The sequence below is a fragment of the Gorilla gorilla genome, chromosome 2 (assembly GCF_029281585.2).
Source record: "Gorilla gorilla gorilla isolate KB3781 chromosome 2, NHGRI_mGorGor1-v2.1_pri, whole genome shotgun sequence".
Classification (NCBI taxonomy): domain Eukaryota; kingdom Metazoa; phylum Chordata; class Mammalia; order Primates; family Hominidae; genus Gorilla; species Gorilla gorilla.
The window spans coordinates 33398412-33419964 of NC_086017.1; the positions used below are offsets into that span (position 1 = coordinate 33398412).

At 39.3% G+C, this 21553-nt stretch overlaps 1 protein-coding gene and 1 long non-coding RNA gene across 3 annotated transcripts in view; both read left to right on the forward strand.

The window, feature by feature from the left end:
* UBE2E2 (ubiquitin conjugating enzyme E2 E2) overlaps positions 1-14971 on the forward strand; it is a 387409-nt gene extending 372438 nt beyond the window's left edge. For both annotated transcript variants that reach the window (XM_004033725.4, XM_004033726.5), the window contains exon 6: positions 14124-14971. In XM_004033725.4, the coding sequence (XP_004033773.1) occupies positions 14124-14221 (98 nt within the window). In that variant the 3' untranslated portion in view covers positions 14222-14971. The remainder of the gene's footprint in view (positions 1-14123) is intronic.
* A 1894-nt stretch (positions 14972-16865) lies between these two features.
* LOC129532684 (uncharacterized) lies at positions 16866-19892 on the forward strand. Its single transcript, XR_008678525.2, has 2 exons — positions 16866-19000; positions 19522-19892. It is a non-coding gene; the product is annotated as an uncharacterized lncRNA (long non-coding RNA).
* Positions 19893-21553: the final 1661 nt, after the last annotated feature.

Genomic DNA, 21553 nt, shown 5'->3' on the forward strand with positions numbered 1-21553 from the left:
CATCAAGTTAAATACAGGTACAACGACAGATTATTTTTCTGTTAGTTTGGAAAAAAAACAAAAAAGCTGATAATAAGCTGGTGAGAATGCCCAGAAAGAGAGTAAATTGTACATACTTTTATTGAAGGGCAGTTTGGCAGCATTTACCAAACATTTCAAATGTATACAGTGGTCCAGGAATCTGCCCTCCAGAAGTACTCAAATATGTCCTCAAAGATTTATACAAGACTGTAATATAGTTCTAACAGCAAGAAATCAAAATCTAAATGTGATCATAAGGGGAATGGAAAAATGAATGCTGACTCACTATGCAAAGGAATGCCTTATAGTTACTAAAACTAATGTGCTAAGTCAATATGTACCGTCTCAGAAACACAGCTACGGTATATTGTTACAGAAGAAAATGCGAGTTGCAGAATGTCTGTGCGATTTCTATTTAAATAAATAAAATATGGAAGGATGAGGGTCAAACCATTAACTGTAGTTGCCTCAAGGTGGAAGGGGGTATTGAGTTGAAGAGAAGGTAGTATTTTTTTACTTTATACATACTTCTTTATTATTTGAATTTATTATAATGCACATCTGTTATGTTTTAATTTTATAAAAGATTTAAATAGAACTAGGCTAGACCAAACCATGGAATAAAAGTATTATGAAAGAAACAAAAATTAATTATTTCTCTCATTTTAAGACAACCCACAGATAGCTTCCAGTGACTTGGGGAGCGAAAAGAATAACATTAATCAAAGATACAATGGAACTGCCGGAGGACAGTGGATCATAGCCTTGAAGAATCCAAGAAATGGCAAAGTGCAGGCCACAAATTCCAATAATAAAATAATTATGTTTAAAAAAACATAATTTTTAAATTATGTTTACATAATTAGAGGAGAAAAGTGAAAGAATGCTGTTAAAATCACCACCATGTCCCTATCTCTGACTTCCTAGTAATCCTTGAGTAGAGACAGGAAAAACATCTATGATGCAATCTATTTATAGTGCTAGTGCTGCAAAGGAACACCTGCCTTGTGGAGTGACTGTGCTATATATGGCTGTTGTTGTGTGTATACCTTATCTACTTATATTCTTCTAATCATCCATCCATCCATGCAGTAAACATATAGGGTAAGAGGGATACAGAGATGACAGACAGTCCTGTGAGGGGAGAAACTTGTTTAGCACTGGTTCTCCAGTACCTGGAACAGAGTAGGGGCTCAATAAATATTTGTTGAATGAATGCATGGGCTCCCGTCCAGTGAGAAAACAGAAAAGTAAACAGACAGCTAAAAGGCAGTACTGGCACACCTCGTTTGACAGTGCTTTTGTGTTTCACATATACTGTTGTTGGTGTTTTTTTTTTTTTTTAACAAATTGAAGGTTAGTAGCAAGCCCGTGTCTGTCAGCCCCATTTTTCCAACAGCATGTGCTCTTTCATGTCTCTGTGTCACATTTTGGTAATTCTCACAATATTTCAAACTTTATTATTATATCCTTTATGGTGATCTGTGATCAGTGATCTCTGATGCTACTATTGTAATTGATTTGTAATGGCCTCTAAATGTTCAAATGAAAGGAAGAGTCAAATGTCTCTCACTTTAAATTGAAAGATGGAGATAATTAAGCTTATTGAGGAAAGCCATGTCAAAAGCCAAAACAGGCCAAAAGTTAGGCCTCTTGTGTCAAGCATTAGCCAGTTGTGAATGGAAAGGAAAAGTTCTTAAAGAAAATACAAAGTGCTACTTTGATGAACACAGGAATGATTAAAAAAAAAAAAAAAAGTAACACACCCTTTTTGCTGATAGGGATTTAGTGGTCTGGATAGACAGTCAGACCAGCTACAACACTCCCTTAAGCCAAAGCCTAATCCAGCATAAGGCCCTAGCTCTCTGCAATCCTGTGAAGGCCAAGAGGTGAGGAAGCTGCAGAAAAAAAGTTGGAAGCTAGCAGAGGTAGGCTCATAAGGTTTTAAAAAAGAAGCCATCTTCCTAACATGAAATTGCAAGGTTGAGGGTAACCAAGGAACAAGGCAGGTGCAAGATGTAGAAGCAATTGCTGATATAGAAGCTACAGCAAGTTGTCCAGAAGATCTAGCTAAGATAATTGATGAAGGTGGCTACACTAAACAGATTTTCATTGTAGATGAAACAGTCTGTTGAAAGATACCAATCTAGGACTTTTATAGCTAGAGAGAAATCAATGCCTGGCTTCACAGCTTTAAAGGACAGGCTGACTCTCTTAGTAGGGGTCTAATGTAGCTGGTGACTTCAAGTTGAAGCCAATGCTCATTTACCATTTCAAAAATCCTAGGACCCTTAAAAACTTGTCTGTGCCTACTCTGCCTGTGCTCTATGAGTGGAAGAACAAAGCCTGGATGACAGCACATCTTTTTTAGTATGACGTACTGAATGTTTTAAGCCCACGGTTGAGACCTACCTCTCAGAAAAAAAAAAAAAAAAAGATTATTTTCAAAATACTAGTACTCAAAGATCTAATATCCAGAGTCTACAAGGATCTTAAACAAATTTACAAGAAAAAAAAAAATTAAAAAGTGGGCAAAGGACATGAACAGACACTTCTCAAAAGAAGACATACGTGTGGCCAATAAAAATATGAAAAAAAGCTCAAAATCACTCATTAGAGAAATGCAAATTAAACCACAATGAGATATCATCTCATGCCAGCCAGAATGTCTGTTATTAACAAGTCAAAAAACAACAAATGCTGTCAGCATTGCAGAGAAAAAGGAATGCATTTACACTGTGGATGGGAGTATAAATTAGTTCAACCATTGTGGAAGACAGTGTGATATTTCAGTGACCTAGAGGCAGAAATACCATTTGACCTACCAATCCCATTACTGGGTGTATACCCAAAGGAAAATAAATTATTTTGTTATTAAGATACGAGCACACATATGCTCATTGCAGCACTACTCACAATAGCAAAGACATGGAATCAACCCAAATGCTCATCAGTTATAGACTGAATAAAGAAAATGTGATACATACACACCATAGAATACTGTGCAGCCATAAAAAGGAACAAGATCATGTCCTTTGCATGGACATGGATGGTGTTGGAAGCCATTATCCTCAGCAAACTAGCACAGAAACAAACCAAACACCACATGTTCTCACTTATAAATGGGAGCTGAATGATGAGAATACATGGAAACGTGGTGAGGAACAGCACACACTGGGCCTGTCAGAGGAGGGCAGGGAAGGGGAGCATCAGGAAAAATAACTAATGGATGCTGGGATTAATACCTAGGTGATGGGATGATCTGTGCAGCAAACCACCATGGCACACGTTTAACTGTGTAACAAACATGCACATCCTGCACATGTACCCCTGAACTTAAAAGTTAAAAAAAAAAATTTTAAATACTACTACTAGTTGATAATACACCTGGTCACCCAAGAGCTCTGATAGAGATGTATGAAGAGTTGAATGTTGTTTTCATGCCTGCTAACACAGCATCCATTCTGAAGGCCATGTATCAAGGATTAATTTCAGCTTTCAAGTCTTATTATTTAAGAAAACTAGGCAGGGCACGGTGGCTCATGCCTATAATCCCAGCACTTTGGGAGGCCAAGGTAGGTGGATCATGAGGTCAGGAGATCGAGACCTTCCTGGCTAACATGGTGAAACCCCGTAAAAATACAAAAAATTAGCCGGGCATGATGGCAGGTGCTTGTAGTTCCAGCTGCTCAGGAGGCTGAGGCAGGAGAATGGCGTGAACCCAGGAGGTGGAGCTTGCAGTGAGCCAAGATCGTGCCACTGCACTCCAGCCTGGGCAACAGAGCAAGACTCCATCTCAAAAAAAAAAAAAAAAAAAAAACCTAAAAGCCTGGGTGTGGTGACTCATATCTGTAATCCCAGTGCTTTGGGAGGCTAGGTGGGAAGATCACTTGAGGCCAGGAGTTTGAGACCAGCCCGGGCAACATAGCAAGACCCTTTCTCAACAACAACAACAACAAAAATTAAAAGTTAGCCAGGCATGACGGTTTGTGTCTGTAGTCCTAACTACTTGGGAGACTGATACAGGAGGATCACTTGAGCCCAGGATCGCGAAGTTACAGTGAACTACGATCGTACCACTGCACTCCAGCCTGGGCAACAGAGCAAGACCCTGTCTCTTAAAAGAAAAAAGAATACTATTTCCTAAGGCTGTAGTTTGCATAGATGGTGATTCTCTGATGGATCTGACCAAGGTAAATTGAAAACCTTGTGTAAAGGATTCACCATTCTGTATGCCATTAAGAACATTTGTGATTCATGGGAGGAGGTCAAAATATCCACATTAACCAGAGTTTTGAACAAGTTGATTCCAACTCTCGTGGATGATTTGAGGGTTTTACAGCTTTTATTGGAGGAAATAACTGCAGATGTAATGGAAATAGCAAGAGAACTAGAATTAGAGTAGTACCTGTAAATGTGACTGAACTGCTATAATCTTATGAACAAACTTGAACAGATGAAGAGTTGCTTATTATGGGTGAGCAAAGAAAGTGGTTTCTTAAGATGAAATCTACTGGTGAAGATTGTTTGAACACTGAAATGACAACAAAGTTTTTAGAATATTACATATAAACTTAGCTGATAAGGCAGTGGCAGGATTTAAGAGGCTTGATTCCGATTTTGAAAGAAGTTCTGTAAGTGAAATACTGTCAAACAGCAACATCACACGCACAGAGAAATCTTTCCTGAAAGGGAGAGTCGATCGATGCGGCAAACTGTATTGTTGTCTTATTGTAAGAAATTGCCATAGCCACCCCAGCCTTCAGTAACCTCATCAGTCAGCAGCCATCCACATTGAGGCAAGATCCTCCAACAGGAAAAAGATTACAACTTACTGAAGGCTCAGATGATTGTTAGCATTTTTTTAGCAATATTTTTAAGGTATGTACTTTTTTAAGGCATAATGCTATTGCACACGTAATAGACTACAGTATAAACACGCACTGGGAAACCAAAAAATATGTGTGACTCACTTTATTGTGACATTCACTTTATTGCGGCAGTCTGTAACCAGACCTGTAACATTTCCAAGGTATGCCTGTATTTGCAGTACAATGATAGAGATATGAACAAACAAATCAGAGATGGGACACATAAGACTGCTAGGAAGCCCCTGGAAGACATCCTCAGGGAGGCTATGCTTGAACTAAATGTTGAGAAATGAGTGGAAGCCTGCCAGGTAAAAAAGTAGAAAAGGTTATCCCAGGCAGAGGAACCAACATAAGCAAACGAACATAGTCATAAAAGAGCAGGGCTTATTTTTTTATTGCATATTTTAATAACTTGATTCAGGTAATCAGATGTCCCAGAAAATATCCCAAACTTTAAAAAATATCTTAAGTTTTAAAAATCCTTATGGTAATGTCACGTAACTTCCTGTCTAACGTCAGATCTGATCATGTTAAACACGTTTTGCATATGGCAAAGGGCTTTTATTTCAGGTAAATGGTGTAATTGTTGGTCCTTTTATTATTTTTTTAATTTTTATTTATTTATTTTTGAGGTGGGGTCTCACTCTGACACCCAGGCTGGAGTGCAGTGGCACAACCATAGCTCCCCACAATCTCGAACTCCTGGACTCAAGGGATCCTCCAGAGTAGCTGGGACTATAGGCATGCACCACCACACCCAGCTAATTTTAAAAAATTTATGTAGAGGCGGGGTCTTGCTATATTGATCAGGTTCATCTTAAACTCCTGGCATCCTCGAGCAGGGCTTATTTAAAAAGCTGAAAGTCATTTATTATGGTTAAAGCATGAGGGGAGGAGGCTAGAAAGATAAAGTCTGGATCACGGAAGACCTTGGGAGCCATGCTGAGTTTGGATTTTATCTGAAGAGAATGTCTTTAAGAAGACAATCAGGTATATAGTCTTAAAAGATGCACACAAATACATATTTGTCTTCAATTTGTATATGCTTTACAAGGATCAATTCACTGAATTCTCATAACAGACTATGAAGTGTAGGTACCATTATTCTCCCCATTTTGCAGTTGAGGAAACTGAGCCACAGTAATTTCCCAAGGTGACCTGACTCCATGGTGGAACTAAGTTAAAAACCCAGACATTCTGGATCCAATGCCCATGCCCTTTTCCACTATGCTGTACTATCTTTGTGTTTCTTCAAGATGTGTATGTTTTCTTATGAAAGGGGAATAAAAAAATTTTTCGTGTAATTTCTTCCATACCACCTACCAACCAAGATAGAATGTTCTTTGGTCTTGCAAATAGAGTCATTCAGCAGTTCAGCAGTCTGCCTGTCTTTTCTCCATTTCCTCAGGATTCACTTTCCTCTTACCACTTAGCTGCTGCTTATCCCTTTTAGTCTGGATTTTTTGTTTTAGTTTCAGGGGTACATGTGCAGATTTATTATATAGGTCAACTGCATGTCACAGGGGTTTGATAGACAGTTTGTTTTGTCACCCAGGTAATAAGCATAGGTAGTTTTTCTATCCTCACCCTTCTCCCACCCTCCACCCGCAAGTAGGCCATGGTATCTGTTGTTTGCTTCTTTGTGTCCATGGGTACTGAATGTTTAGCTCCCACTTATAAGTGAGAACATGCAGTATTTTGTTTTCTGTTCCTGTGTTTGCTTAAGATGATGGCCTCCAGCTCTATCCATGTTGCTGCAAAGGACATGATCTCATTCTTTTTTATGGCTGCATAACATTCTATTGTGTACATATACCACGGTTTTTTTCTTTATCTAGATAGTCTACCATTGATGGGCATTTAGGTTGATTCCATGTCTTTGCTGATGTGAATAGGGCCATGGTGAACATACACATACATGTTTCTTTTTGATAGAAATATTCCTTTGGATATACCCCGTAATGGGATTGCTGGGTCAAATGGTAATTCTGCTTTGAGTTATTTGAGAAATCACCACACTGCTTTCTGCAGTGGTTTGTGGAAACACTTTACACTCCCACCAGCAGTGTATAAGCATTCACTTTCTTCATAACCTTTCCAGCATCTGTTATTTTTTGACGTTTTAATAATGGTCATTCTGACTGGTATGTGATGATATCTCATTTTGGTTTTGATTTGCATTTCTTTAATGATCAGTGATCATTTTTTCATATGCTTGTTGGCCACATATGTCTTCTTTTGAGAAATGTCTGTTCATGTCCTTTGCCCACCTTTTAATGGGGTTCGTTTTTTGCTTGTAAATTTAAGTTCCATGTAGACTCTGGATATTAGACCTTTGTTAGATGCATAGTTTGCAGATATTTTCTCCCATGCTGTAGAGTGTCTGTTTATTCTGTTGATAGTTTGTGTGTATATGTGTGTGTGTGTGTGTGTGTGTGTGTTGTGTGTTTGTTTGTTTGCTGTGCAGACTCTCTTTCATTTAATTAGATCCCATTTGTCAATTTTTGTTTTTGTCGTAGTTGCTTTTGGAGTCTTCATCATGGAATTTTTGCCAGGGCCTGTGTCCAGAATGGTATTTCCTAAGTTGTCTTCCAGGGTTTTCATAGTTTTAGGTTTTACATTTAAGTCTTTAATCCATCTTGAGTTGATTTTTGGATGTGGTGTAAGGAAGGGGTCCAATTTCAATCTTCTGCATATGGCTAGCCAGTTAGCCCAGCACCATTTATTGAATAGGGAGTCGTTTCCCCATTGCTTATTTTTGTCAGCTTTGTCAAAGATCAGATGGTCGTAAATATGTGGCATTATTTCTGGGCTCTTTATTTTGTTCCACTAGTGTATGTGTCTGTTTTTGTACCAGTATCATGCTGTTTTGGTTACTATAGCCTTGTAGTATGCTTTGAAGTCAGGTCATGTGATGCTTCCAACTTTGTTCTTTTTGCTTAGCATTGCTTTGGCTATTCAGGCTCTTTTTTGGTTCCATATGAATTTTAAAATAGTTTTTTCTAGTTCTGTGAAGAATGTCATTGGTAGTTTGATAGAAATAGCATTGCACCTGTAAATTGCTTTGGGCAGTATGGCCATTTTAACAATCTTCTTCCTTTCCATGAGCTTGGAATGTTTTTCCATTTGTTTGTGTCACCTCTGATTTCTTTGAGCAGTGATTTGTAATTCTCATTGTAAAGATCTTTCACCTCCCTGGTTAGCTGTATTTTATTTTCTCTGTGGCTATTGTGAATGGGATTGTGTTCTTGTTTTGGCTCTCAGCCTGTATGGTGTTGATGCATAGAAATGCTACTGACTTTTGTGCATTGATTTTGTATCCTGACACTTTGCTGAAGTTGTTTATCAGGTCAGGGAGCTTTGGGGCAGAGACAGTGGGGTTTTCTAGGTATAGAATCATATCGTCTACAAACAGGGATAGTTTGACTTCCTCCCTTCCTATTTGAATGCATCTTATTTCTTTCTCTTGCCTGATTGCTCTGGCTAAGAATTCCAGTGTAATATTGACTAGGAGTAGTGAGAGAGGGCATCCTTATTTTGTTCTGGATTTCAAAGGGGTATGCTTCTAACGTTTGCTCATTTAGTATGATGTTGGCTGTGGGTTTTTCATAGAGGGCTCTTATTATTTTGAAGTATGTTCCTTCAGTGCCTAGTTTGTTGAGGGTTTTTAACATGATGATATGTTGAATTTTAAAAGCCTTTTCTCCATCTGTTGAGATGATCACATGGTTTTTTGTTTGCGTCGTTTATGTGATGAATCACATTTGTTGATTTGCGTATGTTGAACCAACCTTGCATCCCAAAGTTAAAGTCTACTTGATCATGGTGGATTTGCTTTTTTGTATGCTGCTGGATTTGGTTTGCTAGTATTTTGTTGAGGATTTTTGCATCTACATCCATCACTCCCTTTTAGTCTTGTTCCCTGTCTCTGTCCTCCCTTTTCTAGGTGGGACTATAAACCCTTTGGCTTCCAAGGTACCCAGTGTAGCTCCATCCATTAAAGAGGCAAGGTGGGAGTTGTCTGAGCCTTTTTCCTCTAGAATCAAAGGTGCACATACCACAAATCTCAAAAAATGCGAAGAGGTAGATTACGCAATATGACAATCTTTTTTTTTTTTTCTGGAAAGACGGTCTCGCTCTTTCGCCCAGCTGGAGTACAGTGGTGCAATCATGGCTCACTGTAATCACGACCCCCTGGGCTCCAGTGAACCTCCTACCTCAGCCTCCCAAGAAGCTGGGACCACAGGTACATGCCACCACACCCAGCTATTTTTTGTTTTTTTGGTCTTTTTTTTTGTAGAGATGGGTTCTCACTGTGTTGCCCAGGCTTGGTCTCAAACTCCTCGGCTCAGGCCATCCTCCTGCCTCAACCTCCCAAAGTGCTGAGATTACAGGCATGAGCCGCTGTGCCCAGTCGGTATGACAGTCTTTCACTCGCTTGCAAATAATAGTGATTGTTAGTTCACAGGTATGTACTCTTTGCTTCTAAATTGTGTAGGGAGACAGAGGTGAGATAGAGGAAGTAGAGGTGAGTAAGAAAAAGGCATGTTCCCCTTCATCAGTGATCTTGCAGTCTTACGCTTTCATTCAGGTTATTATTTTATGACTGGTATTTTGTCAACAAAAATGCCATGATGCTGACTTGGAGCAGTAGCTCATCCTGTAATCGCACCACTTTTGGAGGCCAAGGTGGGAGGACACTTGAAGCTAGGAATTTAAGACCAGCCTGGGCAACATCTGCCGTCTCTACCAAAAAAAATAAATCAATAAACTGGATATGCTACTGTGTGCCTGTAGTCCCAGCTACTCAAGAAGTTGAGGCAGGAGGATTGCTTGAGCCCAGGGGTCAAGGCTGCAGTGAGCTATGATCCCACCACTGCACTCCAGCCAGGGCAACAGAGTGAGACCCTGTCTCAAAAAAAAAAAAAAAAGACATGATTTTTATTAAACAGATGAGGAAATGTGATTTAGAGGAAAGCTTTGTATACCTAACTTCCATCTCTATGATATTCTGTTAACCACACTGTAGATCCTATACTTCTGCCTCAGGAAACCTCTAATACATGCCATACTGGTATTTGGGAGAATTAAGTACTTAAAGTCATCTAACTCTGTTCTGCATAAGTCTGAACATGCTTCTCTTTTCAAAAGTGTAAATAATTATTGAACAAAAACAGAAAATGTGGGAGGCTTTGATTTCAATTTACTTATCTACTGATAAATTTTGTGGCTTTTCTTTAGTAAAAATGAGGAAAACTGACAGATGATAATCTCAAATATTAATAAAGATTTGGGAAAATAGTAACAATCTAGAAACCCAAAATGATGGGAAATATTTTCTTCTTGTTAGAGAAATAGGGTACAGTAATTTATGTTTGGAGCCTGGCTTGGATGGCAGAGTGAAACCCTGTCTCAAAAAAAAAAAAATTATTTGGTTGATAACATGGTTTTTTTTTTTTATTACCTTTTAGTGTTGCTAGATTCATTACTTTTATTTACCATTTATTAAGTTTAACATTCTGCTAAGAAACAGTATTTTCAGACTTTCACATTGAAAAGTCCTCCCATAATTAAGCATATACAATTTACCATTTTCAGCAGAGATCCATTTTCACAACTAGCTCTTCAGGATTATTCCACTGAGCTGAATCTTTATGTGCAGCATATGAAAAAGTAGTTTGTAGCCTTTTTCTCCTTTCATGAAATATTAGCTTAAACATCAGCACTGCTACTGGGGGTAATATTCAGAAAATCATAGGGACATGTAAATTGATATGAGAAGATAGTTACTATGTTGAATAGAATTTTAAGTGAACATCAAATACTAATTGTTAGTGGTCTTTTTTATTTTTTTAGAAACAGAGTCTTGCTCTGTCACCCAGGCTGGAGTGTGGTGGCATGATCACAGCTCACTGTAGTCTTAAACTTCTGGGCTCAAGCAATCCTTCCACCTCAGCCTCTCAAGTAGGCTGGACTACAGGGGCACACCACCACACCTGGCTAATTTTTGTTATTTTTTTGTGGAGATGGGGGTCTCACTGTGTTGCCCAGGCTGGTCTTGAACTCCTGGCCGCAAGCTGTCCTCCACCCTCAGACTCCCAAAGTGCTGGGATTACAGACGTGAGCCATCTCACCCAGCCAATAACATGATTTTTTTAAATTCCTTCATTGTATATTTTTACTTTATCCCTTCATTTTATACTTTAAACAAATTTAAGATTTGTATAACTTCCAAAGATGCATGCATGGTAATGGTCCTCACATCGTTGTTTTTAAAACAAAAGTTGGAGAGTACCCAAACATCTAAAAACAGGAAATTCGTTCTTAATTCAGGTATTAGAAATGATGAAGTAGATCTACAATTATCTATGTAAAAAGTTATTTACCATATCGGTATAAAAATCATAGTTTTTTTTAAAAGATTACAAAAGCAGACTGTAAATTAATCCCTTTTTTTTTTTACATCATGTGATTAGAAGTGTAGGAAGAAAACGTACCACGATGTTAACAGTAGTTTTCTTTGCGTGGATTTATACACGAGATGGTCTTTACTTTCAACTTTCTGTCTTGCATATTGTCTGAGGTGGTTTTCTAAATTATTATTAATTACTGTTTTATAGTTAGTGTGTATAATTTTACAGGTGGAAAAAAATTTTTTAATCAAATTTGAAAACGTAAAAGAACCTTGAAAGCAATTAAATGTTAAGCATGCAAAAAAAAGTTTGCACAACGCACGCTAATTGTTACCAGCACTCTAACTTGTTTTTAATTGTTTCTCCTTTTGCCTGTACTGAAATACTATTAACAGTTGATATGACACATTTTCCCACCCCACAGCTTCTTGTTCCCTTTATTCTTCATTTGTTTCCCTCCACCCGCTTTGAGCTGAAGTGGCAGACCTGTCTTATTCCCAGTGTGTACACTCTGGATGTGGGTACAGTTTGAGGTGGAACATATAAGTCAGTGTCATTCTTCTGACATTGAGCCTTACCTTCATCAGTAAGTTAGAATGGATCTTTAATGTGTTTCACTAATATAAGTTCTATTTAATTAAACACCTATCTTGAGTGATACAGACTTAAGCTATTAAGGATGCCCACGTTTCACCCTACTCTTTGCATTCTAGAATGCCGGGAATCAGAACAAGGTTACTTTTTTTGAAGGTAGAGAAATGTGACTCAGATTTCACTTTGGCCCCTACTACTCTAATGTCATTACTTAAGCTCAAGTGAAAGGCTACATTTTTTAAAAAGTATCCTGGCCAATTGCCAGATATTTTGTGTCTGTATTTGGTATTGCTGGTTTAAATCTTGTTGAATCTTGACTGGACTGGGTGAAATGGTAGAGTTTTCGTTTCAACATCTGAGAAAATGAAGAAGAATCACAAAGAGTAGGCAGAGAGACAAACGTTTTGAACAAACCCACATACTAAGTAGTCTACTAATTGTGATATAAGTGAATGTAGGAAACTGGCTTCTCCCTGGAATAATTATTACAAGATTTACACAATTCCAGGAAAACTTAAGCAAGTCTTGTTGAGCAGGCTTTCAAAGGCTTTGTTATCATCAGCTTCAGCAGATAGGTTAAAAAGTGGTGTTTCTATTATACCTTTCATATTGAGAACATATGTCCATGAGTGCCTTACAAGGTTAGTCTCAGGATCTTCCCAAGTTGCCGGTGGTGTTGGGCCACAGACATAGTTCCATATTCTCTGATATTTTTTTCCTACTAAACATTAGCTTTTGATGATTTTTCTCATTTTCCCTATTGATTCCTCCTTACCTGACTGCTCTAATATACCCAAATTCCCAATACCAAAAATAGGGGAAATATAAATCGGGGAAAGAGTGAAATTAGAGAATTGGAGGGAAAAGAGTAGAATCTGGGATCTTTAGGAACCTAAGTTACTTTTTTTTTAATTGCTTTGCTTTTTGTTTTTTTTTTGTCTTTTTTTGTTTTTTTGTCTTTTTTTTAAAGAGGGTCTCACTCTGTCACCCAGGCTGGTATGTGGTGGCACGATCATAGCTCACTACAGACTCAAACTCCTGGACTCAAGCGATCCTGCTGCCTCAGCCTCTTAAAGTGCTAGTATTACAAGCATGAGCCACCGTGCCCCAATTTTTTTAATTAAACGTTGACCCAATTAATATTCTGGAGAGAGAGCTATCTCCCAGCACCCTGTAGGTAAGAGGGTGAACTCTGGCTCCAAGCCCTGCTCCACCCCTTTCTCCACGTTGGGCAAGAGACTCAGCCTCCTTATGCTCCAATTTCCTCCTGTGTCAGCTCCTTAGAAATCCATGTCATTAACATATTAGAGTTTTAGGACATGGTTAGTCATGGTGAGTGTTAGCTATTATTAACATCTATTAGTATTTTTGTAATAATGAGCTATGTAGGTTGGATGTTACCAAATTTTGAGGAAGAAGTGGACCATCTCTCCCCTCTTTTGACTGTCCAGCTCAGACTCTGACGTCTCCTCAGATAAGGTAATCTGGCAGGAGAATGCCACCTGCCTGTGGTGCTAGCCTAGGGTAAGGAGTTGTCCAGACCGCCAAACTTCTTCCCAAGAGAGCTCATCAAGAGCCCAGGAGTCCCCTGCCCACAGCCCACCTGCATTTTCTCCATGAAATATCTACTTGAAGACAGGCATCTCACACCTGTAATCCCAGCACTTTGGGAGGCTGAGGCAGGAGGATAACTTGAGCCCAGGAGTTTGAGACTATCCTGGACAACATAGTGAGACCCCCAAAATTATAAAAAAAAATTTGAAAATTAGCCAGGTGTTGTTGCACACACCTGTGGTCCCAGCTACTCAGGAGGCTGAGGCAGGAGGAGGATTGCTTGATCCCAGGAGGTCAAGGCTACAGTGAGCTGTGATCATGCCACTGCACTCTAGCCTGGGTGACAGAGCAACACCCTGTCTCAAAAGAAAAAAAAACCAATACGAGGGGAGCAAGGTGAGAAGTATGTGGTGGGTACAGGGAAAGAGAATAAGACTTGTCAAGAAATATGACAAGAGCTCTCAGTAAAATACAGATAGGTGACTCTTGGGGCAGCTGGTGTGAAATGTAGTCTGTCAGCAGCAGGTGACTGGCTCAGCCGCAGCAGTGGTGGTCCAGGTTAGAACAGCAGCTTCTCATCTCCTACCCTCCCACTCCTTGCCAGCTTTCTGAACACTTCTTCCCCCACAGTGCTGGTATTTACTGACTCCCAACTCTGCTTTCCTTGCAGCTGACCCTCTGGTGGGCAGCATCGCCACACAGTACATGACCAACAGAGCAGAGCATGACCGGATGGCCAGACAGTGGACCAAGCGGTACGCCACATAGGGGCCTGCTGCCTGCCGCCCCGCGGGACCTGTGCAAGCACATTCACCAAGTGCATCGGTAGCCCTGCCCACCCCTCCAGACCTCGGTTCTTATTTTCCTATTTTTATTAAATTTGGAACCATTTTGTGATGGTATGTTGTCCATCTTCCCATCCCAGTTCTTCCTGCCCCCCTTCCTCTCTCCCACGCTCTCTTTTTACTCTCATTTTATTCCCTTGTTGATTTCTGTTAACTTGAAAGATTTGGGATTTTTTCCCACCTCATCATAGATGGGAACTTTTGTTTTCAGTGCAAACAATGTTGGAGCTGTAATAGTAAGAGCTTTCTTACAAAGCTTTGTATTACTGTGTGGTTTTGTTTTTTTTTGTTGTTGTTTATTTGATTTTGATTTTGTTTTCTTTTATGTGATCTTTGGGAAAACACATTCAGAATTATATCTCGTTTCTACTTAAATGTAGTGCTTAGGGTTAATTTTTTGTACTGAAGTCTTTATTGGTGGGTGCATGCTACTGGGAACAAGTTTTTGTACAAAAGCTTCAATCAGAATCACTGTGCATTACTGAGACTCTGTTTATCACTAGCCTTCTGTCCCTCACGCAGAAGACTGTTGGATTGAACAAAATAATATGTATTTTGATTTACTTAAAGTGCTTGTAAATTTCTTAGGGACCTGCCACTTTTGACTGTGGATCAGTTGATGTACACTTGTATTATTAAAGCACTCAATAAATCACTGTGGCTGATAAATGCACTTCTGGTAAACCCGACATTTGCTTTGTGTCCTGGTGACCGCTGTAGCCCTACGTGCAGTGAGGCTTGTCTAATTCAATTACAGGTTCAAGTGTATTTTTCATCTCAAACCTCTAATATTTCTTTGGAGTTGAGTTGCTTAGCATGTGGAATTTCTCCAGCTGTCAGTAGCCTGATGATTTTATGGTTGTTATAGTAAATTGCTATCATTTTACATATTGACTGGGCACTCTTTCTGTTACAACCTTCTTTATCAACAATTAAAATATGTAACTCCAAAAATAGCCTTCTTGTGAAAGTGAAGTCTGAGCTAATCATTGTGTTCAGCCACTTTCAACTTTATTTCTCTCAAAATTGTTACAGTGATTGCCCTCAAGCTTTGTATTGTTCATTTTTGTTGTTGTTGTTGCTGCTGCTGTTTTTTCTCCATGATTTTAGCAAAAGAAGTAAACTCAACTGTATTGGTCACGGTCAGCCCATTCAATGACAAGGGTGTCTGTCTGGCTTCACCTTCAGGCTATTTTAGTGTGCAGCTATAGGAGGCAGAGGAAACGTGGGTGGTGTAGTTTCTAAAACACGCTGACTTGCTGATTGATAATTCAGGGTTATTAGTGTAACAAAGCGTAGTGGAAACTCCTACTCCTGCTGCACCATACAGTTACAGACCCTACCATACTCTTGGTCTCATTTAAGGAACCATTAACACCTTCACTGCTGAAAAGTAGGATTTATAAACATAAGTCATCCACCTCTAAATATTTTAACATTTAAAATGCCTGATTCAAAAGATACAGTTTTTGTTGTTTTTAACTAGTTAAAAATAAATCCTAAGAAAATATATTTAAATATTGCAAATGCCACTTCTAAACCAAAATACCTGAGAATATTTTTTGTCTTTTTAATAACGATTTTACCATTCATTTTATTTAAAAACATTTCTCAGCATAGCAGGGCACTGTATGGTCTCTGATGCACTACTCAACCCTCTAGTTGTAGCAGAGGGAGCCACAGACAGTACATAAATGCATTGGGCAGAGCTATATTCCAGTGAAACTTTATTTACCACCATAGGCATGGGATTTGGCCCATGGGTTGTAGTTTGCCAATCCCTGACACAGACCAACATAGACTGGGGGCTGGATGAAAAACAAATAACGATGTGTCATTTCTTTCTTTAACATAAAATAAATTCAATATGGTACAACACTGATTTTTGGAAAGTTGCTCAGAATGTTTAATTTCCTACAGTTTCTCACCACAAAGTTTTTTATTTTTACTTCAGATTTAAAAATTCAGCACTAAAGGCATTGAACCATTGAAAATAAAATTGTATTAAACTGCTTTTTTCCCCTGCTTTTGGCTGATTAAACCAGACCCATAATACTAATACTTTAAAGACAATCTTTATAGGCAGTTTTTAAATTACATTTTTTTTTTTTTTTTTTTTTTGGTCTGTAGCAACAAGGTCTCACTATGTTGCCCAGGCTGGTCTCAAACTCCTGGCCTCAAGTGATCCTCTCACCACGGCCTCCAAAACTGCTAGGATTATATAGGCTTGAGCCACTGTAGCCAGCCAACACACACTTTAAATGATAAATATATTACATTGCACATTTCACATCTATGTACATCAGACCATTTAAAAATGTGTTATTAGGCAAGGCTTGGTGGCTCACACCTGTAATCCTAGCACTTTGGGACGCCGAGGTAGAGATTGCTTGAGCCCAGGATTTCGAGACCAGCCTAAGCAACATGGCAAAACCCAGGCTCTACAAAAAAATACAAAAATGAGCTGGGCATGGTGGTGCACGCCTGTAGTCCCCGCCACTCGGGAGGCTTAGGTCAGAGGATCACCTGAACCCAGGAAGTCGAGGCTGCAGTGAGCCATAATTGTGCCAGTGCACCCCAGCCTGGGCAACAGAGCAAGACCCTGTCTCAAAAACAAAACAAAATTTGTGATATTTAGGAACCAAAGATTACAACAACTCTAGTAGGAATTCTAGTCACTGACCTGTTTGTTTTCCTGTGACCCATTTTTAGGTTTAATGCCCATCTGTGATATGAAGAGGCTGTAAAACTTCTCTCCCCAACTTTATGATTTATTAATACTTCATGACAAATGTACACAGCCCTCAAAATGTAAAAGCTAGAGAAACTCCAGAGAAACCAACAAACTTAGTAGAGCTGAAGTCTAGATTTCAAATAACATGGTAATTTTACTTGAAATCTGTAATTGCAGCAGGCAATACAATTCCAATAAATTTTTTAAAATGCATGTAAAATAAGATTTAAGAGTAATTTGACACTCAGTAAACAAAATTGTTTAGCTTAAAAATACAGGGATAACATTTCTAAAATTTAGGAATTATTTTGTACCATAATAATGCTGAATTTTTCACACTAGTTACTGCTAGATATAGTATTTGTAGCTATGTTAGATAAAATGTTGGCAGATCCTTGACTGAGGCAAGACCATTGGTTATTGAGGAAATGGTTTGAGATTATATTTGTTGATCTTAAATCATTCAGAAGGTTGTATCCTTAATTTGTCATCAAGCTGCAAATAAGTGGAACATTTTTATCTGTTCTACAGGAATCCACTGATGATAGCAACTGCAGAAGTAGTCAGTCTTTTCTTCTTATTCCAGGATTAGGAAGTAAACATAGAAGTTCATCACGTAAACTTATTTAGGAATTAAAAAGAAAGGAAATAATATGTATTCAGGATGTACTATACCAGGCTATAATAAGTCATCTAATAAAAGCTCAGCCTACCTTTTAAGGGTGTAGGTGGCCCTCAGTCACAAAAAGCTAACCAGGTGCCAAAGCGAGATTCCCATTCAAGCATGTGACACCAGAGCCCTTACTGTCAACTACAAAACCACATACACCTTTCCTTTGACTATGAGGGCATACCATAAAAATGAATTGGCATAATTCAGTCTTAGAGTCAAGGAGGAGCACAATTCCTAGGTGGTGGGGTTTTGCCATCTTCAAAAAATGGGAAAAAGAAAATGTTGAAGAAAATGTGGGCTTGATATTAGATGGGAGACCAAACAGGAGGGACCAGCATTCTAATCTTAGAGGTACTGCATGCAGATTTGATCAGCCATGGGGAAACAGGTCAGTTGGAAAACCCCTGAACTTCTCTGCATCTCAGTACTGCAATAAAAGGGGTGTTAATTATTGTCAGGCATGGCAACTTTTTGATGTCTGCATCTTTAAAAAGAGAGGTCTTCACACTTAATACTGAAAACAGTTGAAATTGCACCCAAAAAGCCCTACCAGATGACCTGACCACCTGCATTTTATTTCAGGGTAGCTTTGTAACTGTCAAAATGTCCTTACTGTACAGAACACTTTCATATGTGGACCAGGACTTCGAGCCAAATGAGCACACCCTATACCTCTGCTAGTCCTAGAATTGTCCTCAGAGGCATTGAAGAGCTGACCTAGTTATATTCTGAACCCTAACATTTTAAGCTACATCAGATCTGGAATCTTTGGGAGTTGAGACCATCAAGGAGCTTAGAGTAGCTTGGCCTCTGAGGACCTTCCATGGTAGCCATGCATTTCCCCACATCCATGCCGCCACCTTGGGAGCCAACTGGAACATTCATTCTCTGTTAAGTAGAAGGAATGTTCACATTCCTTTCACTCTCACATTCCACCATGAGCACTGGTAATGTGGGTTAAGGTTATCTTAAAACAGAATGTCTTATGTCTCAGGAACCCCTTGGTCCTGGACAAACTAAGACTATTGGTCACATGAGCTTTTGTGCTCAGAGTACCAAGGTTAAGATCTTAGGCAATGCCTAGGACCAGTTTTTCCCATAGAAATATTTAACTTAAGGACAGTGTTTTCCTTGATGCACAATGATGCCTTTAGAAGGGATCTTCTATCTGAAAAACCCTGCCCCTCTCTCTGGCTTCCACACCTAGGCCTCTTCATTCATTTCCTGCTTCTGAAGGCCTCTGAGGGATTTAAACCAACTGCAGCCTTTCTTTACATCTCTGAACATGGCTTAAGGTATGTATGTCTTTCTGTGAAGGAACAGGAGTAGTCTGAAGACTAATAAGCTTTTTGAGAGGATTTCTCAAAAGGAATGTGTGAATTTTTAAACATGGGACCCACACAGGAAAATGGGGGAGATGTGGTAACCACAGATCTGTCTTATCTGTTTATAAATCCATACAGTCAAAGTGGGGGCCAACCCCAATTATTCCAGAGTGTCCAGTGTCAGAGTTTTCACTTCTGGTTACAGAAGGAAACCTTACCCACTAACCTTGGCAACCTTTAGAGCTGTGTGACTCCCAGCCCCCGTCTCACAGCATCCCCTCCTTCCCCTCAACATGACCCTCATCCATCTTTTTAAAAATTAGATAGGAGGTTAGAGTTCAGGATGACAATCACATCCTGGTTTACAGGAAATTGAGACCTCCTGAGAAATCATGTCAAGCTATGCAACAGAAAAGTAACAGATGCTTTACAATTGGTGCCTCTGAGCACATTGAGAAACACCAACCAAGATTCTTTTCCTTAATCCATAGTTGTACAAAGGGGCAGTGAGAGGTCACACTCTGCTGGTGAGCCTGCCGCTGTGCTAAAATTGCCTAGAAGTAAGATGATCACATTCTTCGTTGTCTGTTCGGTCTCCAACTTGAAACTACTGACAAACAGGTAAATACATGATGACGATGGCTGCCACCATGAACTTTGACAATTTTATTCTCTTTCCTTTAGACCAACAGTTGACTTTATGCTCACCACCAGACAGCCCTCAAGTACTGCCATTTGAAAATCAAAGCAGTGTATGGTCAGTTATTAGAAACCTGTGATGAGAAACTCCAGAAGCCATTATTAATTCCCCAGAGACCCCATTCACTTTAAGCAATCTATGAGGAAATGATGTTAAATTCAAGCATGACTGTGCATTTTTACTTAAATGTAAAACATATGCCTGTATTAAAGAATCCCCAAATTCCCATGTGTTCTTAATGGGTGTAGTAAAATACTAGGGTGTACTTGTCAGTCCAGATTTGGGCTACTGGATTTGGAGGCAATGGTAATGTTTAGTTATTGCTTGGAATTTTTTTATAGATGTATGGGGTTACAAGTTAATTTCTGTTACATGGATAGCTTACAGATTTTTAATGGGAGAGAGAAAAAATAGGTTTATATAAAAATTGTTTTTTAATATAACAATAAAATTTTTATAAAGTGAATATTTTTAAAGTACATTTACATAAAGATGCTACCTTGATAGGTACTACAAAGTAAAGACTGTATGTATTAAACCCCCAATATGTTTGCAAGCAATTTGCACTTGATTTTTTTTGTAGATTAAGAGGTCACAGGGTAAGTTGCTGGGTCAGCACAGTCAAGGGAGAATCAGAAATGGGCTCTAGTTAAGAAGAATAGAAATTTTGTCAGAGTGGTATTATTATTATTTATGGCAAGAGATTGAGAATGTGTCCTCTATTTAGGGAAGATGAATGGGGAACTATGATTCCTTCTGAGGCAGAGTCTATAAATTATCCCTAATATCCATTCTCCTTTTCTTCCTTTTATTATAAATAAAACTATTGGAGTTTCAGCAGGGCATGTGGCCACCCCACTAGAAACTAAATTCCCCAACCACCATGTGATAGGTTGATTACAAAAAATGGTCCCAATCCTTCCCAGTATCTACGTCCTTTGCAGCTTCTTTCATGGAAAGGTGGAGTCTTTGTTCCCCACCACTTGGCTGGCCTTGTGACTTGCTTTGACCAGGAGACTGGAAGTCATCTTGTGCCAGTTTCCAGCCTTGGCCTCCAGAAGTCTTACACGCTTCCCCACTTTCTTGGATTCCTTCCATGCCTTGAGAGTAAGCCCCAGGCTAGCCTACTAGAAGGTATGAGATCATGCGGAGAAGAACTGAGACGATCCTAGACCAACCAATCCTCCAGTACATGCAGGAACCCAGCCAAGATCAGAGCCACCTACTGTGTGGCTGATAGCAGATGCTGCATCAGCCCAACCAAGACTAGATAAACTGTCCACCTGATCCTTATATTTGTGAGCAATAATAGAAGGTATTGACTTAAGCCAGTAAGCCAGTGATTTGTTACACAGCAATAACTAACTAATACACTTCAAGCTAGGCATAGCCGTGGAACAAAATTCTGGTCAAAAGAAGTGAACCGAAGTGATGGGAGCAAATCTGCAGATCTCATCCTGTAAAATGAAGCAGCCCACCCTCCTCTCCCTCTTTATTCTTTGCTGTGGTCTGGAATGTAGGTGTGGTGCTGGTGAGCCCATTGGGACCTTGTCAACAAGGGCAAGAATATGGAGCAGCAAGACCAAAGTTGTTCAGTTTTGAACCTGTTGAGATTTAAGTACCTTGAATACATCCAAGTAGAAGTGTTGGGTCACTGGATATACTAGCCTCATATTCAGGAGAGCACACGGCCCAGCATGGTAGCTGTGAAGCTGGGAATCGTCAGAGTATAAAGGGGAATGCAATTATGAGAGACGATGAGATTACTTGGGGAGATTAAGGGTAGAATGAGAAGACAAAGAAGACCAGAACCAAGCCTTGCA